Consider the following 27878-nt stretch of genomic DNA (forward strand, 5'->3'; position numbering starts at 1 on the left):
AGGTATCCTATTTTTCTAGGATATAAAAAGCTTTGTAATGAATAAAAAATTATGTTTGAATATTTATTCACTCCATGTTTCTCGCATGCCAACAATTTATTAAAATAATTGAGTACTGTACTGTTAATTATTCATTATTTAATTTAGAATGTCCAATTAACAATATTTTCATTGGTTCATTGATGTTTAAAACCCCTTATTCACACAAGAGAACTGAGCTGCCAAGAAACTTGAAATTGATTACTGTACCAGGAATTATTTTATAGATAAATCAACATATTTAATTAAGTTACAAAAAGATTAGTTCATAAATCAACATATCGAATTAAGTTACAACAAATTCAGTTATACACATGGAATAATGAAAATTAGTATTTTAATTTCTTCTGATTCTTTTTCCATAGTTCCATATTATTCCAGAGCTGATACCTTCATCTGTATATTATTGAATAAGCTATGGAATTGTGTATTTTTGAAGAAAGAAATCATAATGATTGGGTAATATAGTACATACAGACTAATTATTATTATTATTAGCGTATGGCTTTGAATGGTGGGGAGTCCCAAGGGTAGTTCCACCTCGCCGTATATAGTCCAAAGTTCCCTAATGGGAAACCGGACAAGGTTATAGTGAGCACAATACTTTAAAGTTACACTTTTCACTTCGATATAAAGTTCTTTACAGACTAATATATAAAGTTTTTGCAGACTATATAGAGTGTTACCCATACTAATGAGTGCAGGTCTACGACGTATAGAATTGTAGGCCTATATACTGTATAGGCCTTCGTACTGAATAATTTTTAGAACCGTATTAGAATTATTCCAGACAGGATGAACAGTCATAGAGTAGGTCTAATGTGATACCGTACAGAAGTATATTTCTTGAATATTATACAATAATAATTATATTATTAAGACCTTCAGTTTGTAATTGAATTGAAAATTGCAAAAATAGAAAATAATCGAATAAAAATTTAAAATTGTAAATCCATAGTCCGATCAAAAATATATCGGTCGGCAAACATTTCGTTGGTCATTCGGCAATATATAGAAGGCTGTTCTACCTTTCCTACACTGTCAAAAACATAATTGTCATCGTTTTGGACCTAGAAAAGGATAGTACCACCGGCTTTGACGAATGATAGACAAAGATAGCAAAACCAAAGTTGATCAAATACTGTCATTATAACGTGGACCTCACTATAGGAAAGATCTTTGGGAGATTTTAGAGAAGACCTTTCTACTAAACTGTACTGTAACAACTGTATTTTTTATTTAAAAAATTAAAAGTCTATAATACTGTATTAATTAGATGTCATAAATTATAATCTAGTAGAAGAATATACGAATTTCTTAATTTATTTTTTCCAGTAAAAGTAGATCCTGCCGAAGAATGTTCTATCGGAAAATCTGTTAGAGCCTGCTTCGTGAAAAAGGGAAAGGAGGTAAGGAATGAATTGAGAAGAAGAAAAAACAAGAAGAATTGCAATTGTAAATGAATGAGTTATTTTTCACATTACAAGAGTGTTGTACTAAAAAATACTGTGAAATTTAAAAATTAGTAATAATAAACAGAGCACTTCGCAATTCGATACTCAACTTTATTCTAACCTCTAATATCGATTGTTCGAAATAATGCAATAGTCGAATTTCAACAAGGTATCAGTACTGTACCAATGTCGGAGAGAATAAACTTCTTAGTATCCATTTCTCAATAATTTACCCCACTCAAAACTGAATATCTGTAACGTCAGATATTATTGATATTCATATATTATATTATATATATATATATATATAATATATATATATATATATATATATATTAATATAAGATAATTTATAATGTTGATAATATAATATTTGTGTTTTTAGTTTGACGATTCTAGCTTATTGGAATACAGGAAACCAGAAGATTTGATGTCTTCTAATTTATTCATTTTAATGATAATTCATTTGGAAAATTATCGTATGTAATAAATATACTAATTAAATCTATAAAAATTATTATAAGAATTCATCTAATAGCTATCAAAGTTTACTTACAGTAGTCTATCTCTCTGTACCTTGTCACTTTATACTTTCATTTTAATACTTCGTACCGGTAACTTATATATTTTCTGTTACAACTAAGATTTATTTTTTTCTACAGATTACATGGAAATTACTGAGAAATCGTATTATTCAAATGCTAATAAATCAATAATTATCAATTTACCGGGCTGACAAATTATTTTTGAATAATAGGGCTCATCGATTTCCATCTAGCTGTTTACCCTGTTGTCAATATTTGCATTAGCAGAAGTCTTCAGGGTGATTTACAGCATTTAATTTGGATTTTCGTTCAATAATAATTATTTATTTTTTCAGTTGAGCTTCTTTCCATACTTGTAGTTCCGATTGGCTATACAACTACCTATTTTATGAAAATATCGACTGGCTATGATTTCTATTTGAAAGCACATCACTATAATTCAGAGGTATCCTATTTTTCTAGGATAGAAAAAGCTTTGTAATGAATAAAAAATTATGTTTGAATATTTATTCACTCCATGTTTCTCGCATGCCAACAATTTATTAAAATAATTGAGTACTGTACTGTTAATTATTCATTATTTAATTTAGAATGTCCAATTAACAATATTTTCATTGGTTCATTGATGTTTAAAACCCCTTATTCACACAAGAGAACTGAGCTGCCAAGAAACTTGAAATTGATTACTGTACCAGGAATTATTTTATAGATAAATCAACATATTTAATTAAGTTACAAAAAGATTAGTTTATAAATCAACATATCGAATTAAGTTACAACAAATTCAGTTATACACATGGAATAATGAAAATTAGTATTTTAATTTCTTCTGATTCTTTTTCCATAGTTTCATATTATTCCAGAGCTGATACCTTCATCTGCATATTATTGAATAAGCTATGGAATTGTGTATTTTTGAAGAAAGAAATCATAATGATTGGGTAATATAGTACATACAGACTAATTATTATTATTATTATTAGCGTATGGCTTTGAATGGTGGGGAGTCCCAAGGGTAGTTCCACCTCGCCGTATATAGTCCAAAGTTCCCTAATGGGAAACCGGACAAGGTTATAGTGAGCACAATACTTTAAAGTTACACTTTTCACTTCGATATGAAGTTCTTTACAGACTAATATATAAAGTTTTTGCAGACTATATAGAGTGTTACCCATACTAATGAGTGCAGGTCTACGACGTATAGAATTGTAGGCCTATATACTGTATAGGCCTTCGTACTGAATAATTTTTAGAACCGTATTAGAATTATTCCAGGCAGGATGAACAGTCATAGAGTAGGCCTAATGTGATACAGAAGTATATTACTTGAATATTCTACAATAATATATTATTAAGACCTTCAGTTTGTAATTGAATTGAAAATTGCCAAAATAGAAAATAATCGAATAAAAATTTAAAATTGTAAATCCATAGTCCGATCAAAAATATATCGGTCGGCAAACATTTCGTTGGTCATTCGGCAATATATAGAAGGCTGTTCTAACTTTCCTACTCTTTAAAAAACTTGGATAATAAGTTTGGGAGCCTCTGGATCGTCTTCTCTGAGAAAATAAAGAAGTCCTTATTTCAAGAGAAAGTATTATTGAATTTGAGAATGATTTGAATAGGAATATTATTTATTGATGAACTTATTTTAAGTTATATTAAAATTACAAACTATGAGACATATTCATGAGTCTGAATCACTCCTAGGTGGTTCGGAACCCACCTAGAGCTGACGCAGAGGTTCACACAGCTCTCATCATCATCATCATCCGTCGATCTCATTGCCCACGCACAAGCCTGATGGAGATCATATATGTGGGCAGCACCCTCAGCAAAAATCTGAAGCCTGAACACCGATTGCAAATCTATAGCAAATAGTCTCTTAGCCAACAGGATACATCACGCTCTTATTCAAATACTTTTCGGATATCATACTCGAAAAAATTGTATAAGTGTTCGACAGTAATTTATTAGGTCCAATGTAAATAGAAAATTACACACATATCAGGGAAATCAATTCATATTGATAACAGATCTCTCATGTTCGTTGTTATGTGCATACTAATCAGATCTTTCCATAATTTATTACTCTATTGAAATAGAGTTATTTATTACATAATTTATCATTATTACTCTAGATTGAAAAAGATTGAAAATCACTAAAATCGCATGATAAATGACAGTAAATAAACAATTTGAATACTGTCTCAATTACGAGAAATAATTTTACTTTGAATTCTCATTCACAACACAATATTCTCTTGAGCTGTAGAAACCCTAATATTCCAGTTTTTCTAGTTTTCTTCCATATTTATCAAACAACCTCCAATAATTCTACAATGAAACTTCTAATTTTATTTGTTTTCCAGGGATTGATCATTCTGGTAAGTGTTCAAGACAATATTTCATACAATCTAGTTCTTATAAGTTATTATCACCCACTTTTTACAAGCAGATATACTAGCTGCATTATTTAATTATATTTATTTCATTGTACAAATTATACAATTTCAAATCATTATTAATATAATATAGTGTCCTATCATTTTGATGATGTACTTATTGAATCAATTGATAAAGAAGTATATTATATGATTGGGAGAAGACACAGGCATAGCCAAAAACTGTCTTTCTCCCAAACTTTGATGAATAAACGTTTCGAAAAAAGACTATTATGAATAAATTAGTACGATATTATCACACTATAATTACATAAAAAAAGGAATAATATTTATTGGTTCTTTCATCAGTGCTATAATGTAATAGATTATAAATAGAATACCGTACATGCCCAATTGAAATTTGAAATTGATGAAACTCTATTTTGCAGGAAGAAGCAAATTCCAGCCCTACAATGGATTTAACAGTATTGAAAACGAAATGCTTGAAGGAGAGTGGTGCTAAGAACGGTAAGCCAGATATCTGAATATTATGGTGATTGAATTCCAGTCTGAGATATTATCATAATAATAACAACAAGAGTAGGTTTTTTTAATATTCTCAAGTCATTTATCATTTGTTACACATCAATCATAATCGTATACAATCAAAGTTTCTCCTTTGAAATTACGGTTTTAACACTTTTGTTGCAGGGGTTGTAAGGAAGTTGATAGGAAAGCCTGTCATCCCAGAAGGAACTGTTGAGAAAGTGAGTTATTCAGTAGTTTTATAAGTAAAATAAATATCAACTTTCAATTGAAAATTCACTATTATAGGCTATTATACTCCAATACCTATTATTATTATGTAAATGGGTTTTATTTTTCTGAGGATGTGGATAATATTGTACGCACTTCCACTTGCCCTGTGTGTGAAGTGGTCTCATGTGTGAATCGTGGAAAGTTCGTCTAATGACCTGGGAATCAACTTTCCCATGTGTGTCACGGAGTACGAAATAATTATATCTCATACGAAATGTATCGAAGGTTCGTGAGTTTCTGATTGAAAAATGGTCGAAAGTTGATCGAAAATTGAAAAGTTGAAGATTGGAATTGACACACTAAAAAGTTTTTTCAACACATAACTGATGAAATTAGTGGAGCTATTTTTGAGTAGCCAACTGTCCAATGTGAGTTCCAAGCGGTTGTCATGTATATAATTTTAGACAGCACAGACGCCAGGGTGATGGGTCCAGGGGCGCCATTCAGGGGGTGGCAGGGGGTGCCTAGGCCCCCCAAGAATTAGATAAATAATGAAAATTCGGGTCTATCCACACGAGTCCTTAGAATCTCATACTGATTTAATACTCTGTTTAAACAGCAGTAGTATAATTCCTTCTACAGTATCAACAATGTAGCAAAATTGCCCTGAAAGTATGGCTACGGGTACGGAGTAATAAAGAATATATTTTTCTTTGTGGTATAGTTGAAGCTTAAATATAGAATGGGTACAATTATTTATCAGGGTACAATAAGTGAGTGATTGCATATATTTCAACGTGAGAATATTAACAAGTTGCAAGATGCCACAGTGAAAGCAAAAGAAAGGGCACAATCAGACAATCAAAAATGTATGTACAGAGTTGGTAAGAATTATGGGAACAGCTTAATGTTTCTTCAGCTTTCTCACTGAGAGTTATTTTCCATTAGAATATGATCCCCAATGTAATTGTCATTGTAAAACAAAAATTTATCTTTTTTCATGACTTTTAAGAAATCTGTTTCAGTGTATTCCTACTTCAGGGCTTTATTTCTCTGTAGGCCTATATTTCTAATAAATACTTCATGATTTAAAAATTAATAATGTATATGTTTGTAATGATACTTCAACCACATTTGTAAAAAACTGGAAAAAATGAAGAATATAATAACATATTCGAATGTAACATTTATGGGGAAAAACCCAGGACCCTCTATCCTTTGGGGGTATTCCTTCCCCCCCCCCTCATACCTCTTGGTTTTTGCCCCCCCCCCCCCAGCAGTTTGGTGAAATGGCGCCACTGGCTGGATCCCTTATACATTATGCTCATGTTGTTGCAGAGAACTAATTAAAATCAGTTGATTTTTAAGAATTATTATTAAAATCTAACGTGATTTGGTTAGAAGTTTCATTCCTATCAAAATAAAAAAAGTAAAACAAATTCTCAATACAATTTTGCACTCATCCATTTTATTGTTATTTTTCAGTGCTTTTTGGCCTGTGTATACAAAGGTTTAGGAGTTGTGGTAAGCTATATTTTTGCATGAACTCTACAATTAAAAATTTTCCTTTTTATTCTAAAATCGATTACTGTACGTTTTTCATCCTTTGTAATTGTTATAAATATGTATCAATAGATTTTCAAAACTCATATCTGTATCGTCTGTTTTTAGCATGAAAGAAAATATTTTCTAGGAACACCTACTTTTTATTTTATCAGCTCAAGCATGTGTCTTTGTTTTATTGGAAATTCTGAGTATGAATAAAATAAAAAAATACTCTGCTGTCGCGAACTATTCCCCGGAGTGCATCTGAAGGGGTGGGTGGGAAACAAAGCTGTTTGCTCTATCCACTCTGAACCGGGTTTCCTGTCTCTACAATATACATATTTTTCTTCCCACACAGTAATAAACTGAGAGTAATGAGTTATAATGAATTGCTTAAATTTCAATGCATGATTCATTGAATATCATCAACCAATTTAATTCATCAATATTATACTATTGTATTACATATATTGAATATTACTCTTCAATGTTTGTTTCCATTACGAACTGCTTGTTAAATAATCACTTTGAACAATTAATTACGTCATAGCAGTCAGGTGGCGCTTTCGGACACTAGGCCCTTCATCAACACTGGCTGTCACTTCCGTTGTTGAATACATTTTATGGTTAGTAAGCAGCGTGTGTTGTGGGAGTGGCGGGAATTTTTGAACTGTTGGCGGCGGGGGTAGCTGCTAAACCTGACTGCTATGTCGTAATTAATTGTTCAAAGTGATATTGAATATATGTAATTTTATTCATTTGTGCAAAAAAAGTGAGCTACAAAGATATACCGTACATCATAACAATTAGTTTTTTATACGGTTATCTAGTGCAGCAGAACAGCTTAGAAATCGCCTTAGTCCTTGAAATTGAGGGAAACACCTTCCACACAACATTCTGACAAATTTTCTTTGCACAGCCTCGATTCGTTGTGTTGAAGTGAAGACTATTCTACTGAGGTCCTTTGTACTATTACATTGATTGTAGAATTAAATTAACTAGCGACCAGCCATAGATTTGTTAGGATTTTGTTAGGATCTCTACATATCTTATCAAATTTGGTATCCTACATTTTGGTAGAGAGTTAGTGGGAAGGATATTTTGAATATTATTTCCGAAGAATGGACATTTATATTAGGTCCAAAGCTCCGCCAATTTATGTAGATGCTTAACAATAATATCTGTAGTTATTCCAAATTGCTTTTTTCATATCATATACAGTTCAATAATTATTTTTTCAGTCTATATTATGAAAATTCATCTATAATTTTGCTGTAGGTATCGTAAGATATTATATATAAGTGTATAAGCCAGTATATATTGTGATCTACATAAATAAAGTACTCAATCAATCAAAAATCAATGAAATGAAAAATACATAAATTTACAAACCCGGGTCTCATTTAAGACAGATATGAAGTAACTTTCTAGTGTCTAGACATTGTGTATCTAATCTCGTGGATATTTGAAAACCAATTCCTTTTTCATGATGAAATGATAAATGCATTATTTCTCTCATGAGGAGGAGCTTCATCAGCCTGATGAAGAGACTGATGAAGCTCCTCCTCAGGAGTGAAATTCATTCCTCATTTCACCTTAGAAAAGTAAGTGTTTTTTTTTTAATATTCACAGTGTCTGGTCACAACAAAGTTAATTATAGTGTTTCATCATGGAAAAAAGCAACATCAAGATGAAAAGTATTCACAGATTACTAGTAAAATAATAATTTCATCAAACAAACTTTACAACAAAATATCTAACAAATTCCACTATGAAGAGTAATTTTTTCATGCATAATTTTATAATCTTACTGCTGGTTTCAGGCGCCTAATGACACATTTGTGCCAGAAAAAGTCAAATTCATCGCCAATCAACTCCTATATGGACAGAACATGAAGATCACAAAAATGGTGGCAGACGCTTGTACCACAGAGAGTAAGTTATTTTTTCACCTCTATCGACAATGAATATTTTATAACATCTCTTCATATGTTTATGTTTTTGAAGGGACGGATTCAAAGATCCAAAGAACCTCACACATCAGCAAAGCTTGTTATGTGTCCCAAGTATGTTAGTTAGGCAAACTAATTCCTGTGTCCTTTACAAGGTCCAGGAGTTTTTTCCCTATACTAACATCCCATTCCTCACCTGGTTGCTTGCAGCCAAACAGAACCCTTTTTCTAGCCGCAAGTATTTCGCAATCCAGTATGATATGCTTGGCAGTCTCTTGAGAACATTCAGTTCTCAAGCAATCAACTGCTTGAACTGACCTCTACCCAGACTGACCAGCGTGCTGGTGAAGCAAGGTCTTGCGTCTTCCAGCAGCATTTTGCCGAGTGCTTGACCAGGGTGACCTTTCCATTGCTGGTGATTTAAGTCCATGGACCATTTACTTATTGTATGGAAGCCAGTTGTTTTGCTTATGTCACAGCTTGGCTCTGGACCAAAGAATGGCATACTGGATCCCCGCTTAGCAAGCTCATCTGCATGCTCATTACCTCCTACAAGGCCAGATACCCAACCAAGATGCACAGAGTTGCGTGTTGCAAACCTGCAGAGTGTTTTGTGGCACTCCCACACCAATTCAGACTTCATTTCATTAGAGTCAAGAGCCATGAGGGCTGCCTGACGGTCTCACAGGATTACTACGTCGTATATGCTTGTTGCAATAGCGTCTAGCCTATGTTGGCACAAGCCATGATGCCCCAAATTTCTGCCAAAAAGATGGTACAGTCTTGTCCCAGACTTGCACAAACTTGTGTTTTGGATGAATCACTGTACACCCCGTAGCCAGATTTCCCCTCAATGAGAGAACCGTCAGTGTACCAGAAAAAGGCTGCCTCTTTTGAGATAGGGCCCTTCCTCAGACTTCTACTCCTCTCTAGAGCAGATGAATTTAACAGAGAAAGGTTTAGTGAAAACCAACTCCTTACTCATCTCTACATAATATAATAATATTCCTTGCAATTGTATGTTTTATCTTTGAAATACAGTACTTTATGTCATGCATATTCTCTTTCAAAATTGCATGATCTTAATCAAATAATTCAATATTGATTAGTTTCTTAATTAGACTAATTAGATTCCTAATTGTTTACTTATTCCAAAATCATCCCAATCTCCCCCATCCCCCTTGGAAACGCCACTGACACCAACCCAATCAGCCATTGGCCGTTTTCACACCGATTTCTCGCCGACACGATACGACAAAATATACGTCGGTGCAGAATATGTTCTCTGATGTGTTAATTGGGTTGGCATAACCAGGACCTCCTATATACGAAGTACTTTATATAAAGTCCTGGCCTAACCCATATCGACAGCTGATGACTGCGCATAACATTAATAATCATAAATGACAGTAAGTTATATGATTTATATAATTGACAATAATAATAATAATACTGAAGGTGATGCCCATATAAGCTCTTAGGCTAATGCGTGGATAATGAGTGAGAGGGATGATGATGAGAGATGACGACTACTTTCTAGGTAATCGGGACCGACGGCTTATCGTCACCTCCGAAAGACAATATACAGGGCTACTAAATAAAGATTCAAACTATAGAGTTTCCTCTTTCCATTGATATAAAGATTATATAAAATCTCATCTTTGTTTCAATGTTATATTTGTCATCTCTCTTTTTTTCTTTTTCATTCTTTCTCTTCTCTTTCTTTCACCCTTATTCCTCTTATTCATCATCTTCTTTTATTATATTATATAATTTCTTAATTCATGTTTTGTAAGTTCTTAATTACTCATATTGAATTGTATTAGCAACTTTCACCTGCGCACAGGATTTTCTTTGCAGGTGATTGGTTTCTTATATTTTTGAAAGGTTTTTTTTATATAGTTATTGTATTGAAGAACCAATAGAGAATTTTTTATTTGAATGATTTATTTATTTCGAATGTATAGGCCTCACTTTGGTAATTATGAATATTATTATCAAAATCCGATGAATCGTTTATAGTAACACTCTATATTGTCAATTCAATCATTCAACTCTCTGTCATTTATGGTTATATAATCATAAATTATATAATACATATCATTAGAATACAAAAATGAGTGAGTATGGCGTATCCATTTATTCATATATCGGATCAAGCAATATGATATTGAAGAAAGATACAACAGTCTTCAGCCATAACATATTCTGTTCCAAAATTATGACATTAAATCCTCAGCGAAACATTTCAAAATATTTTAATCCTAAAACTTCATATTATTTTATATTCCTTGAACCTGGATGTTATCTTATTTTAACATTCAATTTTCTGTAATTTTGTGATTCAATTATTGATTTTATTCAAAATTAATATTTTATGTGTTTCCCTTTCCAGTAAAAGCAGATCCTGATGAGAAATGTTCAATTGGAGAGTCTTTCAGAGCATGTTTTATAAAAAAGGGAATGGATGTAAGTGTTTATTGATGAAAGATCATAATATTCTTGATGTTACTTGTTTCTTGAGTCTTCATCTCCATTTTTGTCTTTCCCAATCTCAAGGAATATTTGTCATAAAAAAATTTTGTCATGATTATTTTGTCATTACGATATCTAATCCAGCAATCTCCCACACCAAGTTGATTTTATTCCTTTTTCTCCCTTTTTATTGCTGATTTATTTATTCTTTTCTTTTCAATCTCTTCAGCTGCTCATGAAAAGTTATAGTGTTTTTTTCATTATCTTTATTCTTTGACTTTACTTAGCTACTGATAGGAATATTCTTTATTATTATTATTTATAATATTATTATTTAGAAATCTTCCCAACACATTTTCATTTATTATTTGTTATGAATTCATGTTATGTATTCATCTATATGTGGGGAGAAGGATTCACAATTTTGTTGTTAGAGTATTTTCTCATTGTGATGTGGGCTTTTTTATTTATGAATAAATTTTGATTTGATCATTTTAGTGTCGCTTTATGTCGGTGTCAATTGTATCTTCATTGAATAGGCCTATACCTATTTAGTAGTCCATGTATAATAAATAATAGTCATTTCATTATTAGTCCAGTCAATATAGACATAAAATAGGGGGTGTGCTTGCAATTTATATTGTATTTCTGATTTTTTAATATATTATTTGGGTACATAAGAGAAGTCCAGAACCGATTTCTTCATGCAAAATTTCCTTGTGCTAGATACAGGTTGGCCCAAAAACCTCGTATTTTCGGCTCCTTTTCCAGTTTTCAGCTATTTCTGCCAAATCTCGTAATCGGACAGAAAAATTTGCTCTCGCCTTTTTTTTAGATTATGAAATTCTGTATAAAATGAGATCATTCGGAACTCTTTATTCACAATGAGTACTGAGTTTTGATTTTTTTAAAATGAGTGAAATTTGAAGAAAAAAGTCAATATTTGATGAATTTTAGATTTTGATCAACAATATCTTACGATTGTGACCATTTAGATGTATAATTTAAAATCCCTCTGAGCGTATTTTTGTGCTATACAATCTGAGATCAGGTAGAGCGCTCTATCTCATATATATTTCCAGGTACACCTGACAACAATGCTCCTTGTATTGTGAAAAACACCTAATTTTCAGCTTCAACCATCATCACCAACTACATTGTTCTCACATTAATATTTCACAAAATGACATAAGTTTATGATATTATGATCTATGAATCACCCGTTAGATGCATTTCAGTATTTCCTAGTGGAGAGGCGCGCTTAAGGACACCTTAAGGATCAAAATTTCAATCAATTTTTACTTTTGACACAATGCTCAGATTTCATTGTACTACACTTCATTCTCGGCTTGTCAAGGCGGTCCAAAATCATGCATCATAAGTCAAATTCGGTCGAAAAGTGGAAAATTTATTGTTGAGTGTACTGAAGCCCATATTCCAATGCACAAGAAATTGCCAATTTCTATATTCAAAGCTATGTATCTCGGTAACCCCTTATTATAAAAATCATTACTTGATCTGGAGATGTACAATATAATTTCCTTTTTCACCTGCTGTAAACGATTTATTGAAAAATATTTTCGTAGAGTGAGATTTGATTGTTGAAAAAAATCCGAAAATTGGAGATATTTTCATCATATTAACGGTTTTGGCAGTACTATGATAGGGAAAAGTTATTCAAGATGGATTTTAGACAACTGAGCTAGTAGAGGAAGAATTTATTTACAATTTGGAATCAATCGAGAGTTTCTATGATGTATCAGACTCGTTTTAGAAACTCTTGATCAACAGTAAAATCACGGAAAAAATGTAAAAACTGAAATCGCCATTTTTAAATCTTCTGTAACTTTACTTTCGAATGGTATTGGAATTGATTCTATTTATTGGAGTGGGCGGAGGGGAACAATTTTCACATGCTCACTAGATTTGGAAATTTTTTTAGGAGTATTTCAAAAGACATACAGCTTTGAACATAGAAATTGGCCATTTTTTGGGGTATTAGAATATGGGCTTCAGTACACTCAACAATAAATTTTCCACTTTTCAACCCAATTCGACTTATTATGCATGATTTTGGACCGCCTTGATGAGCCGAGAAGAATGAAGTGTAGTACTATGAAATCTGAGCATTGTGTCAGAAGTTATAAGTGTTTGAAATTTTGATCCTTGAGGTGTCCTTAAGCGCGCCTCTCCACTATGAAATACCGGTACTGAAATGAAGTGCATCTAACGGGTGATTCTCATAGAACCTTAATCATAATCCATGAACTTATATAGATTAAATAGAACCATAATCTTATGAACTTATTTCACTGTGCGAAATATCAATGTGAAGACTATATAATTGGTGATGATGGTTGAAGCTAAAAATTAGGTGTTTTTCTCAATACAAGGAGCATTGTTGTCAGGTGTACCTGGAAATATATATGAGATAGAGCACTTTACCTGATCTCAGATTGTAGAGCACAAAAATACGCCCAGAGGGATTTTGAATTATACATCTAAATGGTAACAATCGGGAGATATTGTTGATAAAAATCTAAAATTCATCAAATATTGATTTTCTCTTCAAATTACACTCATTTTTGAAAAATCATAACTTGGTACTCATTGGAGATAGGAAGTTCCGAATAATCTCATTTTATTCAGAATTTAATATTCTAGAAAAAAGGCGAGAGCAAATTTTTCTGTCCGATTACGAGATTTGGCAGAAATAGCTGAAAACTGGAAAAGGAGCCGAAAATACGAGGTTTTTGGGCCAACCTGTATCTAGCACAAGGAAATTTTGCATGAAGAAATCGGTTCTGGACTTCTCTTATGTACCCAAATAATATATTAAAAAATCAGAACTACAATATAAATTGCATGCACCAATGTATATAGTGACTGGACTATATAGTCTCTGAAACTATATTCTCCCTGATATTATCAAATAGGTATTCAATATCTTATCATTATTTTCAAGTATTTTATGAGGAATATTTTCCTGTAGCAATATGATCATAATAAATATTATCCCCTAGTGGTGTATTTTGTATTTTTTGTAATAACAATTTATTTTTCCAGTATGGCTTCTTCCCTCACTTGTAGTTTTGACTGAATTAATGGACATTTTGGAATCACCTGCATCATACTATAAAGAGAAAATATATTCTCTGATATTTCTAAGCTTCATTGTGTGTATTGGTTGAATAAAAGGTTTGTTTTTCTCGTTTAATTTTTGTTCTCCGTTACCTTATATTCAATTTTGGTTTAGTTTATAATACGGTACAGTATTGGTTTTAAAAGTATGGTTTCCAGTTTTATTTTCCACGTATATCTTCGATATATGCTTACATTGTTAACGGGTTTTTATCATTGTCATTCATTTATTGTTCAATCCATGTTATGAATTCAATTGGATTTATCCCATTACAATAATAATTTTCATATTCTTATTCTATTACAATTGTCATGACTAATCAATTACTCAACTTATTTTTATAAACGGTACATGTGTATATAATATAATTATGTAGAAGATAACAATGCATTAATGTTATTTTAAAATCTCATTGAAGCATCATGATAAGTCTATCCTTGGAGACGGTCTAAATTGTTGACGTTCAAATTATACATTATACTCTTAAACACAAAAAAATCGAAGAAGATTTTGTGTTCTTGTGTTCCATTTATCTATGTCTTGATATGAATGAACAAAAGCAAATTTCCAAGAAAATAATACAAATTTTTGTAGTTGAATGAATCTTCTTTATTTCAACTTTTTTATTGAAATAATAATGTCGCATGTTAATCGGGAGTAATGTAATTCATTCAATGACCTTGATACGAATGACTGTCATGATAGTACTCTTGTATAGTACCAATAAATTAAACAATAAATCTGATAATTGATAATAATACCAGTATTGTAATATTCCGTGTTCAGATTTTTATCAATATTAGACTACTGTTCAAAGCAAACCGTATTAAACCGGTCCCATATAGAAAATTGATAATTCTGGAAGAATAAAATGCCACAGATTTTATGTTGTATTTGGTATTATTATATCATTATCACAAAAATGTCAATGCCTTTATCAATTATTGTTTTTCTTGATATGGTTATATTTTCCAACTTGATAATCAAATCAAATAATCTTTATACACAAAATAAGTAAACAGCAGCAGAGGCAAAATAGGTATATACTTAGTGGATATGTTTAAAACTTGCTTGTTTTATAAGGCATTTTTAATTATGGTCAATTATTACATCATTGTAATGAAACAACTAAGTTACTGTAAGGTATATAAAAATATAGCCAATTCAGATGAACTGATCTCGGATCTAAATAAACAGAATTTAATAGATATGTAATAAACCTTGAATTAAAATTGTGAATTGTACAGATGCGACCGAGAATACATCACATTATATCAATATCAGTAATATTGTAGAAAAGTATGTTATAATGTGAATATTCTATGAACAAGGTAAGATCCAAATCTCATTATAAAAGTGAGATACTTTTAAAAATCAGGATATCCTGAACAACTTCCTGAAATTGAATGAGAAATTTTCCGCTCAGTCACTGAATCAAATTAATTTTTGTGATTGAAAAGTGATAGCTGAATAATTAATTTTATTATTTGGTCGTAGTATTAACTTAATTTTTATCATTTTTATTCGCATCCCGGTCACAGATTCATTCAGTTTTTCTACGTATCACTTCAAAGTTATCCTACAGATTGGAAGATCATCGGCAATAGCTATAGCCTACTCTTATCACATTATAACACCAAACTTTCACAACCCTTATAACAAGAAGTATAAAATGAAAGGGTATATTTTAATTTTGTGTGTCCTATTATTCATGAGGGTAAGTATTCAGAATGATCTTTTTTAAATAATATTTCATTTTTATTCTGCGAGAATGATGGTTCTAGAAATATTACTGGAATATTATTGTAGAAAAATGAACTACTTATTACATTTCAAATTAGAGGAAATCATAGAATTTTTTAATTATTATTTTTAAGTACTGTACTATAATAGTAGTTTTCTGTGTTTTGAACTAAAGTTGGTTAAACAATTTAAACATTCTTTCACTTCTTTCTATGTTGGAATATTGGCTATGTGAATGTGTTTATTGTAGAACTCCATTGAACTGAAAAACGTCAATAAATATGAATAAAAATATAAATCTCGGTACCCTTTTAAATTATTTTGTCACATGTTTCAGACATTAATGGCATTTGCAAGTGATTGATGTCCAAAACATGTTGTGACAAAATAATTTAAAAGGGTACCTACTGAGATTTATATATATATATATATAAATTAAAACATTTCCCCCATTTCTAATGTAAGTTTTCAAGTGTTTTCAATCTATTTATGTCTTGTGTCTCCTGTTTTAATTTATATTACAAACTTTAAAGTGTCTTCTGTTATGTGCTATATATATATATATATATATATATATTATATATATATATATATATATATATATATATTTTTTTTTTTTTTTTTTTTTTTTTTAAAGTAGCCCTAAAGAAATAAAATCTGGTGTGGTACACTCACACAACTTTCCTTGCTCATATTCGAAACTACGATCAGACTTTTGTATATGTGTATATATAATTGTTTCTAGAGTACTTTTTCCTTTGTGTAAATTGTGAAATTCAATGATTTTTTCAGTCGTCATTTTTTTAAAGTCGTCAAAACAGCTGTTCTACAGATGAAATATCTCGACTATGTGTTCTTTTTATGAACTGCTCTACCTACCTACCTCATGCACGAGAAGGAGGTTACAAAGTCCATTTCTCAAGGATGGGGTGGACCCCCTATTAGTTTCCCAGAAAGGAGACTCATGCCAGTTAATAGAGCTGATAAATAACTATACAGAGTATGAATTTGAAAAAAATCGGTCAAGTTATTTTGAAAAAATCGTGAAAAACATGGTTTTTTAGTAACTATCCGCCATTTTTCTCAAGAATATTACGGAGCTCCTGCAATTTTCCAAGGAAAAAACTCATGTCATTTGATAGGACTTATGAATAGCTACCCATGGCTTGAATTTGAAGAAAATCGTTGAAGCCGTTTTCGAGAAAACCGTGAAAAACCTGGTTTTTGGTCATTATCCGCCATTTTTCTCAAGAATATTACGGAGCTCATGGAATTTTCCCAGAAATGAGACTCATGCCAGTTGATAGTGCTTATGAATATCTATCCATGGTATGAATTTGAAGTAAATCGTTAGAGCAGTTTTCGAGAAAACGGTGAAAAACATGGATTTTTAGTCATTATCCGCCATTTTTCTCAAGAATATTACGGAGCTCCTGAAATTTTCCCAGAAATGAAACTTATGCCAGTTGATAGGGCTTAAAAATAGCTATCCATGGTATAAATTTGAAGAAAATCGTTGAAGCCGTTTTCGAGAAAACCGTGAAAAACATGGTTTTTTAGTCATTTTCCGCCATTTTTCTCAAGAATATTACGGAGCTCCTGAAATTTTCCCAGAAATGAGACTTATGCTAGTTGATAGGGCTTATAAATAGCTATTCATGATATAAATTTGAAGAAAATCGTTAGAGCCATTTTCGAGAAAAACGTGAAAAACATGGTTTTTTAGTAATTATCCGCCATTTTTTCCGCCATCTTGAATTGAATTTTATTGAATTTCTTATTGTCGGGTCCTCATGGTATAGGGACCTTAAGTTTAAAATTTCAAGTCGATCGGTTAATTAGGAATGGAGTTATTGTGTTCACAGACATACACACACACACACATACACACATACACACACACAGACCAATACCCAAAAATCATGTTTTTGGACTCAGGGGACCTTGAAACGTATAGAAAACTTGAAATTGGGGTACCTTAATTTTTTTTGGAAAGCAATACTTTCCTTACCTATGGTAGTAGGGCAAGGAAAGTAAAAATGCATTAAATGTTTATTTTCAGGGAATGGCATATGGCATAGTAGCAGCAGAATTGGAAAAAATTAAAAATTCCTGTTTGAAAAAAGTTGGAGCCACTGAAGGTGAGTTGAAATTTTCAAGTTCATTCCATTAAAATTATTCGTTTTCAATCATTGGTTAGAAAACTCTACAATCCTAGATTAAAACATGAATATAATAAATTTATCAGACTGTTACTGATCAGTCTACATAGACTTTACTACATTAATAAATTCAGTTCAATTTCAATATCAAGTTGAACAACGTATTGAAATATTTTATTTTATTGAATAAATCCATGTATTGTGAGAAATGTTATTAAATATATAGGTTCAATTCAATTATTTTCTCTCATACAATTTATTTGATTTATTTTATGCTTCCTATTAGATTCAAAACTTTATTCATCTATTTTTTATTTTGTAAATTTCAGATACCGCACGAAGGTTGGTTGGTGTCAATGTTGTGTCTGAGAGCCATCTTGAAAATGTAAGTTGATTAGAAACTTAGTTTTAAATTCTTTCCATTATTATTGTAGACTACGGTACTTTATTGTGTTAATTGGTGAATTATTTTTTTAGTAATTATTTACCACTTTATAAGTCTACCATCTCTACTCACGTTTCTAAAGTAAAGAATAGAATTGAATTAATAAATAATGAGGAAAGACAATTTTAATAGGTAGGGTTTATTGTTAGTCGAAAATATCTATATTGACCACATTTGATTAGCCTAAAAATGTTTCTATGATTTTATAAATGAGTAATAGTATTCAATTCATTTTTTAATGCTCTTGTACAATATATTATCTTGCGTTTTTTCCGGTTCTGTGTTTAATTGTAAGTGTTTTTTATATAAATACTGTAATTTTATTAATGGAAACAAATATGACCTAGTATAAACTCATTTTGGCTTTTTCACACAATTTCCAAAGGTGCAGTACACACAATATAAACTTAAAATATCGATAGAAATGAGAAAATAGGAGAAGAACATGTAATATCTTGAATATGAGATTTAATGAATTTCTTTGTTCCAGTGCTTCCTAACTTGCATGTACAAAGCAATGAAGATAATGGTAAGTTAACAATAATCCGTATAAACTTTCAACTTAAGCTATGATTAGACCAAAGTTATTAACAAAATGTTAATAACTCAATTCTTATAGATTATATTAGATTGAACATAACTTATCATACACATGATGAAGATGTGTGTTTGTCGAGTTCCGTTCAATCTAATAGAATCTTTAAGGATCAAGTTATTAACATTTTGTTAATAACTTTGGTGTAAACCCAGCTCAACTCATTCATTAATTTTAATTTTTTTTTTATTGCTCTAATTTTTCTATTGCGGATGATGCCCACATAAGCCTTTATCTTGTGCGTGGATGATTTGATGAGATGATCAAACGTCCATTCAACCGGCATGATTCGAACCAACGACCAGGCAGTGCTAGCAGACTGAAGGGTCTCGGTTGGCAAACGTATACCTACTTGCTCTGTATCATTTTGAATTATGATTATTAATTCAATATGCTCTGGTGATCAACAACTGAAGTCAGGTGGAAAACTTCCATTTATTGACTCAACGTTTCAATAGAAGAAATTTTGGTAGTTACAATTTTGACAAATACAAGATCTGTAAATGATAAGTACAATATTTTTATCAAAACAATGCAGTACCATCTAAATTGCATCTGCCCGTTTAAAGATAAAAAACTTGGCACCTTGAGAAAAAACCAATTCAAAATAACAGAAACAATTAGAAAATTGAGACAGAGGCTTCTTGATGCTAATACCATATACATGCTGACTGGAGATCAGGATCACAAGGATAAATATTCCTATCTGAAGAAATTATATGATTGTGAAGTCAGAAATGAAAAGAAAAGACATTTAGCAGAGAGAATAAAGCGGTCAACTAACCAGACAAAAAAGACATGGCGGGTGATAAATGAAGAGAGAAAGAAGAGGATGAATGATGATGAGGATGAGGGAGTCTGTCTGAGGATAAATTGCAATTTAGAAAAAAATCCCCACAACCTAGTGGAAGTCTTCAATAATTATTTCTTAAATATAGAGCAGACAGACCGTCAGACATCAAGCACTGCTAATTGTGAATTGGAACAGAGTGATGAGGAATTGCTGGAGGCATACAAGAGAGTGACAGAGAAGGACATGCTTGAGATTTTCGCAAAAACAAAACACAAGTACTCAGCAGGTATAGATGGAATCCCAGGGAAACTGCTGTACCATTGTCGAAAGGAAATTGCCTACCCAATCCTACAAATAATCAACTTTTCAATAAGAGAATCAATAGTGCCCGACAGCATGAAGATATCACTTGTCCATCCAAAACACAAGAACAACTGTAAAACTGACATTGAGAACTACCGACCGATATCAAATCTGCCAACGCCATCTAAATACCGTACTTAGAAAAAGCTATATACCTACAGATATTAAACTTTCTCAAAAGAACTAAAAAGATCCACCAATATCAACATGGATTCAGGGACGATAAATCAACTGATACAGCTATAGAAAATTTCATTCACTTAATTACAGAGAACTGGGAGCAAAAAAACAGGGTCTCGGCGGTTTTCCTGGATCTCCGGAAGGCATTTGACTCCTTGGACTGGACGATTCTGCTGTCAGAAATAGAATATATAGGGATACGAGGACAGGCAAAGAAATGGCTGGAAAACTACTTGACAAATAGGTACTAAATTGTGGAGCTCAAATATAAGAAATGTGGGAGAAAAATGACTGCTAGGTCTCTGCCCCAGTCTATGAGAAACGGAGTGCCACAGGGATCTGTGCTGGGGCGCTTACTCTTCCTCATTTATATTAATAGCTTGCCTAAAAAACTCCCAAGAGCTTCAGAATGCATACTTTTTGTTGATGACACTACATTAATAATAAATGGAAAAATCCAGGAGGAACTACAGTCACATTATAACACAACAATAGCCTCAACAAAAAAAGCCTTGTTAGAATTAAAATTAAATATAAACAGTTCAAAGAGTACCATAGTAAACTTTAAAACACAGGCAAGGACCATCATGAATGCTGGGAGCCAGTTGTATACTGAGGCGGAGATTTCGGGTTCAGCAAGATTCCTGGGCATAATATTAGATAGAAACTTGACATGGCAGGAGCACATTGAATCACTGTGTAGCAAATTATCCACATCACTCTATGGGATAAGAAGAATAAGGAGTATAGGCTCCTTTTTCCTTTCATATTATCCTTGAAATGCAAAATTTTCAAAAACCTTGTATATACGTCGACGCGCAATTTAAAAAGGAACATACCTGTAAAATTTCATAAAAATCTATTACCGCGTTTCGCCGTAAATGCGCAACATATAAATATATATAAACATTCAAAAATATTAAGAGAAATGCCAAACCGTCGACTTGAGTCTTAGACCTTACTTCGTTCGGTCATGTGATGAAAAACCTCTGCATTCTAGGCTTTATTGATCAGTAATGAATTCATAACAGATTCAAAATTAGAATAAATAGTTCAACATCTGATAACAGAAACATAAGAAGAAAAACACTAGTCATATGATGATTCAATATCATCACATTCTTCCCGTCTTTAGGAATTCAATGAATAGTCTTTCAAATAAGAAGGCATTTTGCGCTCTCTATAAGATCTTCGCAGGGTGCCATCAGGAGGCTCTTCTTCATCACTGAGGGGGAATCCTGTATTTGTCTCATCTTGATTTTCATGATAATTTTCTTGATTGTTCTCAGGCTCTGCGTGATCACTAAGGCTTGATCCTGCATTTGTATCATCTTGATTTTTATCGTTATCTTCTTGAATGCTCTCTTCTCCTCGAGGGGCAAGGTTTTTCAATGATACAGTTGTCTCTCTTCCATCACTAAGCCGTACCTTGGCATATTGTGGGTTGATTTGAACAATATCCACCTCCTCGACCAATGGATCGAATTTACTTCTTCGTATAGGTACTTTCATTAGGACTTTGTTTGAAGGGGCAAGCCAGGTTGGAAGTGCTATACCATTAGATGATTGTCTATAGTGTCGGAACATCCTATCATGTGGCGTCTCATTAGTAGCCGTGCACAATAGGGATCGAATAGAATGTAGAGAATCTGGGAGCACAGATTCCCAATCAGATACATCCAAATTTCTATGCTTCAATGTAAGAGACACTGTGCGCCAAATTGTACCATTTTCTCGTTCGATTTGGCCATTTCCTGGTGCGTTATAAGGTGATGACATGGAAGTGGCTACTCCTCGATTATGAAGGAATTCCTGCAGCTCTCTGGATTTGAAAGAGGTTCCATTGTCAGTATGTACATAAGAAGGTAAACCAAATGTGGTAAACAAGTTCACAAGGCACTGAATTACAGTTGATGAATTCATATTCGGACAAGGGTATGCAAATGGAAACCTAGAGTACTCATCAATTATTGTCAACAAATATTTGTTTTTAGTTTTTGATGGAAGAGGACCCTTGAAGTCCATGCTTAATCTTTCAAATGGATGTGTCGCCTTTATGAGAGTAGATTTCAATTTCTTGAAAAAATTGAGGTTTTATGGCATTACATGTTAGACATGAAGAAGTCATTTTTCTGACATCCTCAACTGAATAGGGTAAATTATGAGTTCTTACCCAATGAATCATTCTGGTCACTCCAGGGTGACACAAGTCACAGTGTAGGGAGTGTAATTTATCGGTTTGAGTTGCATTACACACTCTGGAAAGTGCATCTGCTACTTGGTTGTCCTTTCCTGGTCTGTAAATTATTTCGTAATTGTAGCATGACATCTCCAATCGCCATCGTTGTATTTTTTCATTTTTTATTTTATTTTGATGAGTCATATCAAACATGAATGATACAGAGCGCTGGTCAGTGATAATTTTGAAGAATATTCCAAGTAAGAAATGTCTCCACTTTTTAAGAGCACACACAATAGCAAAAGCCTCTTTTTCAATGGATGAATGTTTACGCTCACTATCATTCAGCTTCTGAGAAAGGAATGCTACTGGACGTCCACACTGTGATAGGACAGCTGAAATTGAAAAATCAGATGCATCTGTTTCAACCACAAAAGGTTCAAAGTCGTCAATTGTACTAACTACTGCCTTAGAAATCTCAGTTTTGAGTTGATTGAAGTCAGCTATAGCTTCAGAAGTCAAAGGAAAGGTCTTTGCTGTAAGAAGCCGTTTAGCTTTATCTGAATAGTTGGATATCCATTTGGAATAGTGTGCAAACATTCCAATTGTTCGCTCAAGAGCCTTTCTATTATCTGGGGGTGGAAGATTGAGCAATGGTTTCAGACGTTCAGGGTCAGGATAAATTGTCCCATTTTCAATTTTATAGCCAAGCAAGCTTATTGAAGTAAGTGAATATTTGCTTTTTTCTGTATTGATTGTAAAATTATATTTTTGTACTGCATCTAAAAATTTTTTGAGATTCAAATCATGTTCCTTCTGATTCTTACCACATATTGTCACATCATCCAGGTATGCATACGTTTTTTCAAGTTTTTCATTATTAATAACATTATCAATGACTCGCTGAAAAGTGGGTACACCATCTGTCAGACCAAAAGCAAGCCTTCGAAATTGATACAAACGGCCACATGCCTCAAATGCAGTGAAAGGTCGATCTTTTTCTTGTAGAGGTACCTGGTGGTAAGCGCTTTTCAAGTCAATAGTGGTGAATACAGAGTTTTTTGAGACCTTAGAAACAATATCTTCAAGACTAGGGAGGGGATATGCGTCAAGATGTGTGTATCGGTTAATAGTTTGAGAATAGTCTATTACCATTCGCTTTTTGTGATTTTCGTACTTCACTACAAATGCTTGAGCTCTCCAGGGAGACCTGCTTTCTTCAATAATTCCATCAGCTAGCAGTTTCTCAATTTCTTTCTCCATGAAACTAGTGTCTTCAAGAGAATGCTTTCGGGATTTAGTAATTATAGGTTTAATGTCTTTAGTTAAAAACTCAAAAAGTGGTGGAGGTTCTATCTTTGCTGGAGCCAGATAATTGATAGTCAATGGGGGTTTAGTTCCTCCAAATGAAACTCTAAGTTCAGAGTGTTGATTAAGTAAGTCATGTCCTACAATAACATTAGCACACAAATCAGGCAATACACTGAATTTTGTTTTGGGGTAATGTTGACCTAAAAATTCTAAATGAGCTACACAATAAAAGGAAATGTTCTTTCTTAGTGATGTTGAAGCCATGGACACTGCACCAGTTGTAGGGTACATTTCAAGTCCACATTTTTTAGCAAAACAGTGTGAAATAAATGTCTCAGAGCTTCCTGTATCTATCAAAGCAGAAGTAGGAATGTTGTTTACCTGAGCTTGTACTGTAGCATTTTCAAGAACAGTAGAGGCTGCAATAAGCGCCGAAGATGAAGAAGTTTTAGTAGATTTGCAGACATTTTTCCAATGACCTATTTTCTGACATTTTTGGCATGAGTCATTTAGTGCAGGGCACTGCTGACGTGTTTTATGTTGCTGACGACCACAAAAATAACATTTTTGAAAACTTGAGCTTCCAGTTTTTACAGCTGACAAATTTGTTTCTTTACATGAATTTTCTGAAGAATTATTTGAAGTGGCATTAAGAGTTATTTCAGAAGAGTAAGAAGCTGATTGATTTCTGGCAGATTCCAAGGCACGTGCTTTTTCAATAGCTTCATCAAGAGTTAGCTTGTCAAACTCCAAAAGTGTCAGTCTTATCTGATGAGAGCTGAGGCCCCGGATAAATGAATCACGAATGTATGTTTTCCTATGAGTTTCAGAATCAACATCTGCAAACCCACAATTCTTACTCAGTTGTTGTAAAGCTTGGTTATATTGGTCAATTGTCTCATCTGAAGACTGTTTTCTAGTTGCCAATTTATGTCTAGCGAATATTTCATTTATTGGTTTTACATATGCAGATTTTAGTGCGTCAATAGCCGAAGTATATGAATTTTTGTCGGCAATTGTTTGATAAACAGAATGAGATAGAAAGTTGGTAAGCAACCGCAACTTACTTTCATCATCGATGTCTTCTTCGTCAAAAGATGCGATGAAATTCTCAAAAGTCTTTAGCCAGAAGTTCCATTCTTGTAGAGCTGTTGGAGAATTCGGATCACCATCAAAATTGTCTGGTTTCAAAAATGTGTCCATCGTAACGCGAATTTTCAGTTTTCGTTTCCAGAAAAGATTTGAAGATTATACATTTGTTGTTGAATAGAAATTGTGAAATAGAGAATAGAAATTGATTGACTCGTATTTGATAAGATGAATTGATTTGATTATTTTTAGATTACTGATCAATAAATTGTGATGAAAAACCTCTGCATTCTAGGCTTTATTGATCAGTAATGAATTCATAACAGATTCAAAATTAGAATAAATAGTTCAACATCTGATAACAGAAACATAAGAAGAAAAACACTAGTCATATGATGATTCAATATCATCACAGGTCAATAAATAAATACGATTTTGCTAGCTTGTTTCTTGAGTCATGATCATAAAACAGGCGAAATCAGAGGAAATCAGGTAGAATTCAAAAAATATTGAGATTGATATTCATCAGAGTATCTCAATAACTGTTTTTTCCAATGTTCCAAGGTCTACACTAATGCAAGAATGATGCATTTATGAAATTTTATAATTCAAATTCATAAAGAATATAAATTAAAATAATTTGGATTTTTTTCGATAATAAAATAATTTTTGTCGGTGTGATTACAGTCTTCTGACTACAAGTTCGTTCCTGACACAGTTAGAAAAATTGCAGACGATCACTTCCTTGGGAAAAATTTGAAGGTCACGTATCAGATCGCCGATCTTTGCACCAAAGAAAGTGAGTCAATAAAAATATTCCTCTATATACTCGTTTATATATTTAGAGACTTTCATACATCACTCCATTATTTTTTCAAATCACCTTAAAATTATTTTAATTTATTTTTTCTAAAGATTAGCCTACATAGGTGATGGCTTGATTTATTTGTTTGCTTCAGGTGTTTATGTTATACTTGTACTTGATTTTCCCAATGAAAATTCAAAAATAGATAGGGAAAAGGTATTTTATTGGATAGTATTATCTTTTTGATTATGGATATCGTACGTTCCTAAACGTATCCATAATCAAAGGAATTATCCCAAAAAGAATTCTCAAAGTATTCTTAAATATATTATTACTATAAATACACAGTACCGTATTTTATAATTTATTAAAAAATATTTTTAAATAAATATATATTTAGCCGGACCTATACGCGGCCGTAATAATGAATGAATGGATGAATTGGCTTAGCATTAAGCATGTACCGGTACCGGTAATCATACTCTTCGAACATTATTTTATGTCACTTATTAATATTCCAACTTATCAAAATTATTTATTTTTACATTTTATTCCAATATTGAAATAGTTTTCATGTTTATATAGATCCAAATTTATTCAATTTCAGTAAAAGCAGATCCTGCTGATAAATGCTCATTTGGAGGATCTCTCAGAACCTGTTTCAGTAAATATGCTAAAGAGGTAAGTTCAATTTTATTCTCTGGATCTAGAACTAAACAAACATTTGTTTTAACCAATTGAGTGATGGTACAAGTTCTATTGGATTTCAAGTACATACTGTGCATAGTAAACCAAGTTATAGCTCACTCAACTTGGATTCGAAAAATTTATTGAAATGTTTTGACTTATGTCATTTTTAAAACCCACCTGCTTGAAAATGGCATTAGAAGTTGAAGCATGCTGTGAGGAATAAAGGTACTGAAAAAAGGTACTTAGATTTTTAATTTTTTATAACTACGAGCCCTTAAGGCTGTCCGGTACACTTTTTTATTTGAATTGGATAATATTTCTCAAAATAATAATTGTTAAGATCATTATAAGAGTGAGAAAAAGTGGCAACTGAAATCTTTAAGTGGTCTAATGAGCGAGTTATGGGTCGTTGAAGTGCTAACCCCGTTTTCTTTCCAGATCATAAACGGTTTCGACTATTTCAACAGAACTTCTCTTAAAAATTCAAAAAATGTATCTTTCCAAACTAAAACATTTTATTCCCTTATATCGTTCATAAATAAAAAAGAAACATTTTTTGTAATTTCGATTACTTCTTTATTTTGGCATAAATCGCGAAAAAACGCATATTAGAACAAAGCCAATGATAAAGGTACTGAATGTATAAAAAAAACTCCAATGGAAAATCCGAAACCGTTAATGATCTGGAAAGAAATCGGAGTTAGCACTTTCAACAACCCATAACTTGCTTATTAGACCACTTAAAAATATCAGTTGCCACTTTCTCTCACTCTTATAATGATCGCAATAATTATATTGAAAAAGATTATCCAATTAATAAAAACATATATATAAAAAAGTGTAACGAACAGCCTTAACAAGAAACAAGAAAGTGGATTTTGCTTGATATTTATTAAGACTTTGAAGTACTTAATAACGTGCTATTCTGCGGCTATGTTTTCTGATAATATATTTCAATATTCTTTTATAATTAATATCATTTCCTATTGATTTTTTCCAGCTGGGATTCTTTCCTCATATATAAATTTGGTTACTCCACATTTTTGTGAAAGGATTATCATGAGGCACAGAATTTAGCGGTAAACAAAGCAATCGATTCCGTGGATTCAATTACCAACTATACACAAATTATTCTTATGTTATCATTTCAAATGTAAAAGTAAATGGGTTTGAACAATTTTAATAAATTGGGTTTTTGTGGTGGTGAATTACTGTAGCCTATCGC

At 32.2% G+C, this 27878-nt stretch overlaps 1 protein-coding gene across 1 annotated transcript; it reads left to right on the forward strand.

Annotated features, from left to right (window-relative positions):
- The first annotated feature begins 1374 nt into the window (after positions 1–1374).
- LOC111058416 lies at positions 1375–27861 on the forward strand. The gene is made up of 14 exons (XM_039429889.1): positions 1375–1448; positions 2374–2483; positions 4414–4428; positions 4875–4953; positions 5137–5192; positions 6670–6708; positions 8553–8664; positions 11077–11150; positions 18104–18182; positions 18533–18588; positions 19139–19177; positions 25846–25957; positions 26571–26644; positions 27654–27861. The coding sequence occupies exons 2-14, from the start codon at positions 2427–2429 to the stop codon at positions 27675–27677; spliced, it is 816 nt and encodes a 271-aa protein (XP_039285823.1). The 5' UTR covers positions 1375–1448; positions 2374–2426; the 3' UTR covers positions 27678–27861.
- Positions 27862–27878: the final 17 nt, after the last annotated feature.

Source organism: Nilaparvata lugens, chromosome 6 (genome assembly GCF_014356525.2).
Source record: "Nilaparvata lugens isolate BPH chromosome 6, ASM1435652v1, whole genome shotgun sequence".
Lineage (NCBI taxonomy): Eukaryota > Metazoa > Arthropoda > Insecta > Hemiptera > Delphacidae > Nilaparvata > Nilaparvata lugens.

Bases quoted from the DNA above. Each gene is read 5' to 3' on its own strand.
- LOC111058416 (XM_039429889.1), top strand. From the start codon at position 2,427: ATGAAAATATCGACTGGCTATGATTTCTATTTGAAAGCACATCACTAT. The intron at 18,589-19,138 runs GTAAGTTGATTA...TCTTTGTTCCAG, and splicing joins CTGAGAGCCATCTTGAAAAT to TGCTTCCTAACTTGCATGTA. The intron at 25,958-26,570 runs GTGAGTCAATAA...ATTCAATTTCAG, and splicing joins CGATCTTTGCACCAAAGAAA to TAAAAGCAGATCCTGCTGAT.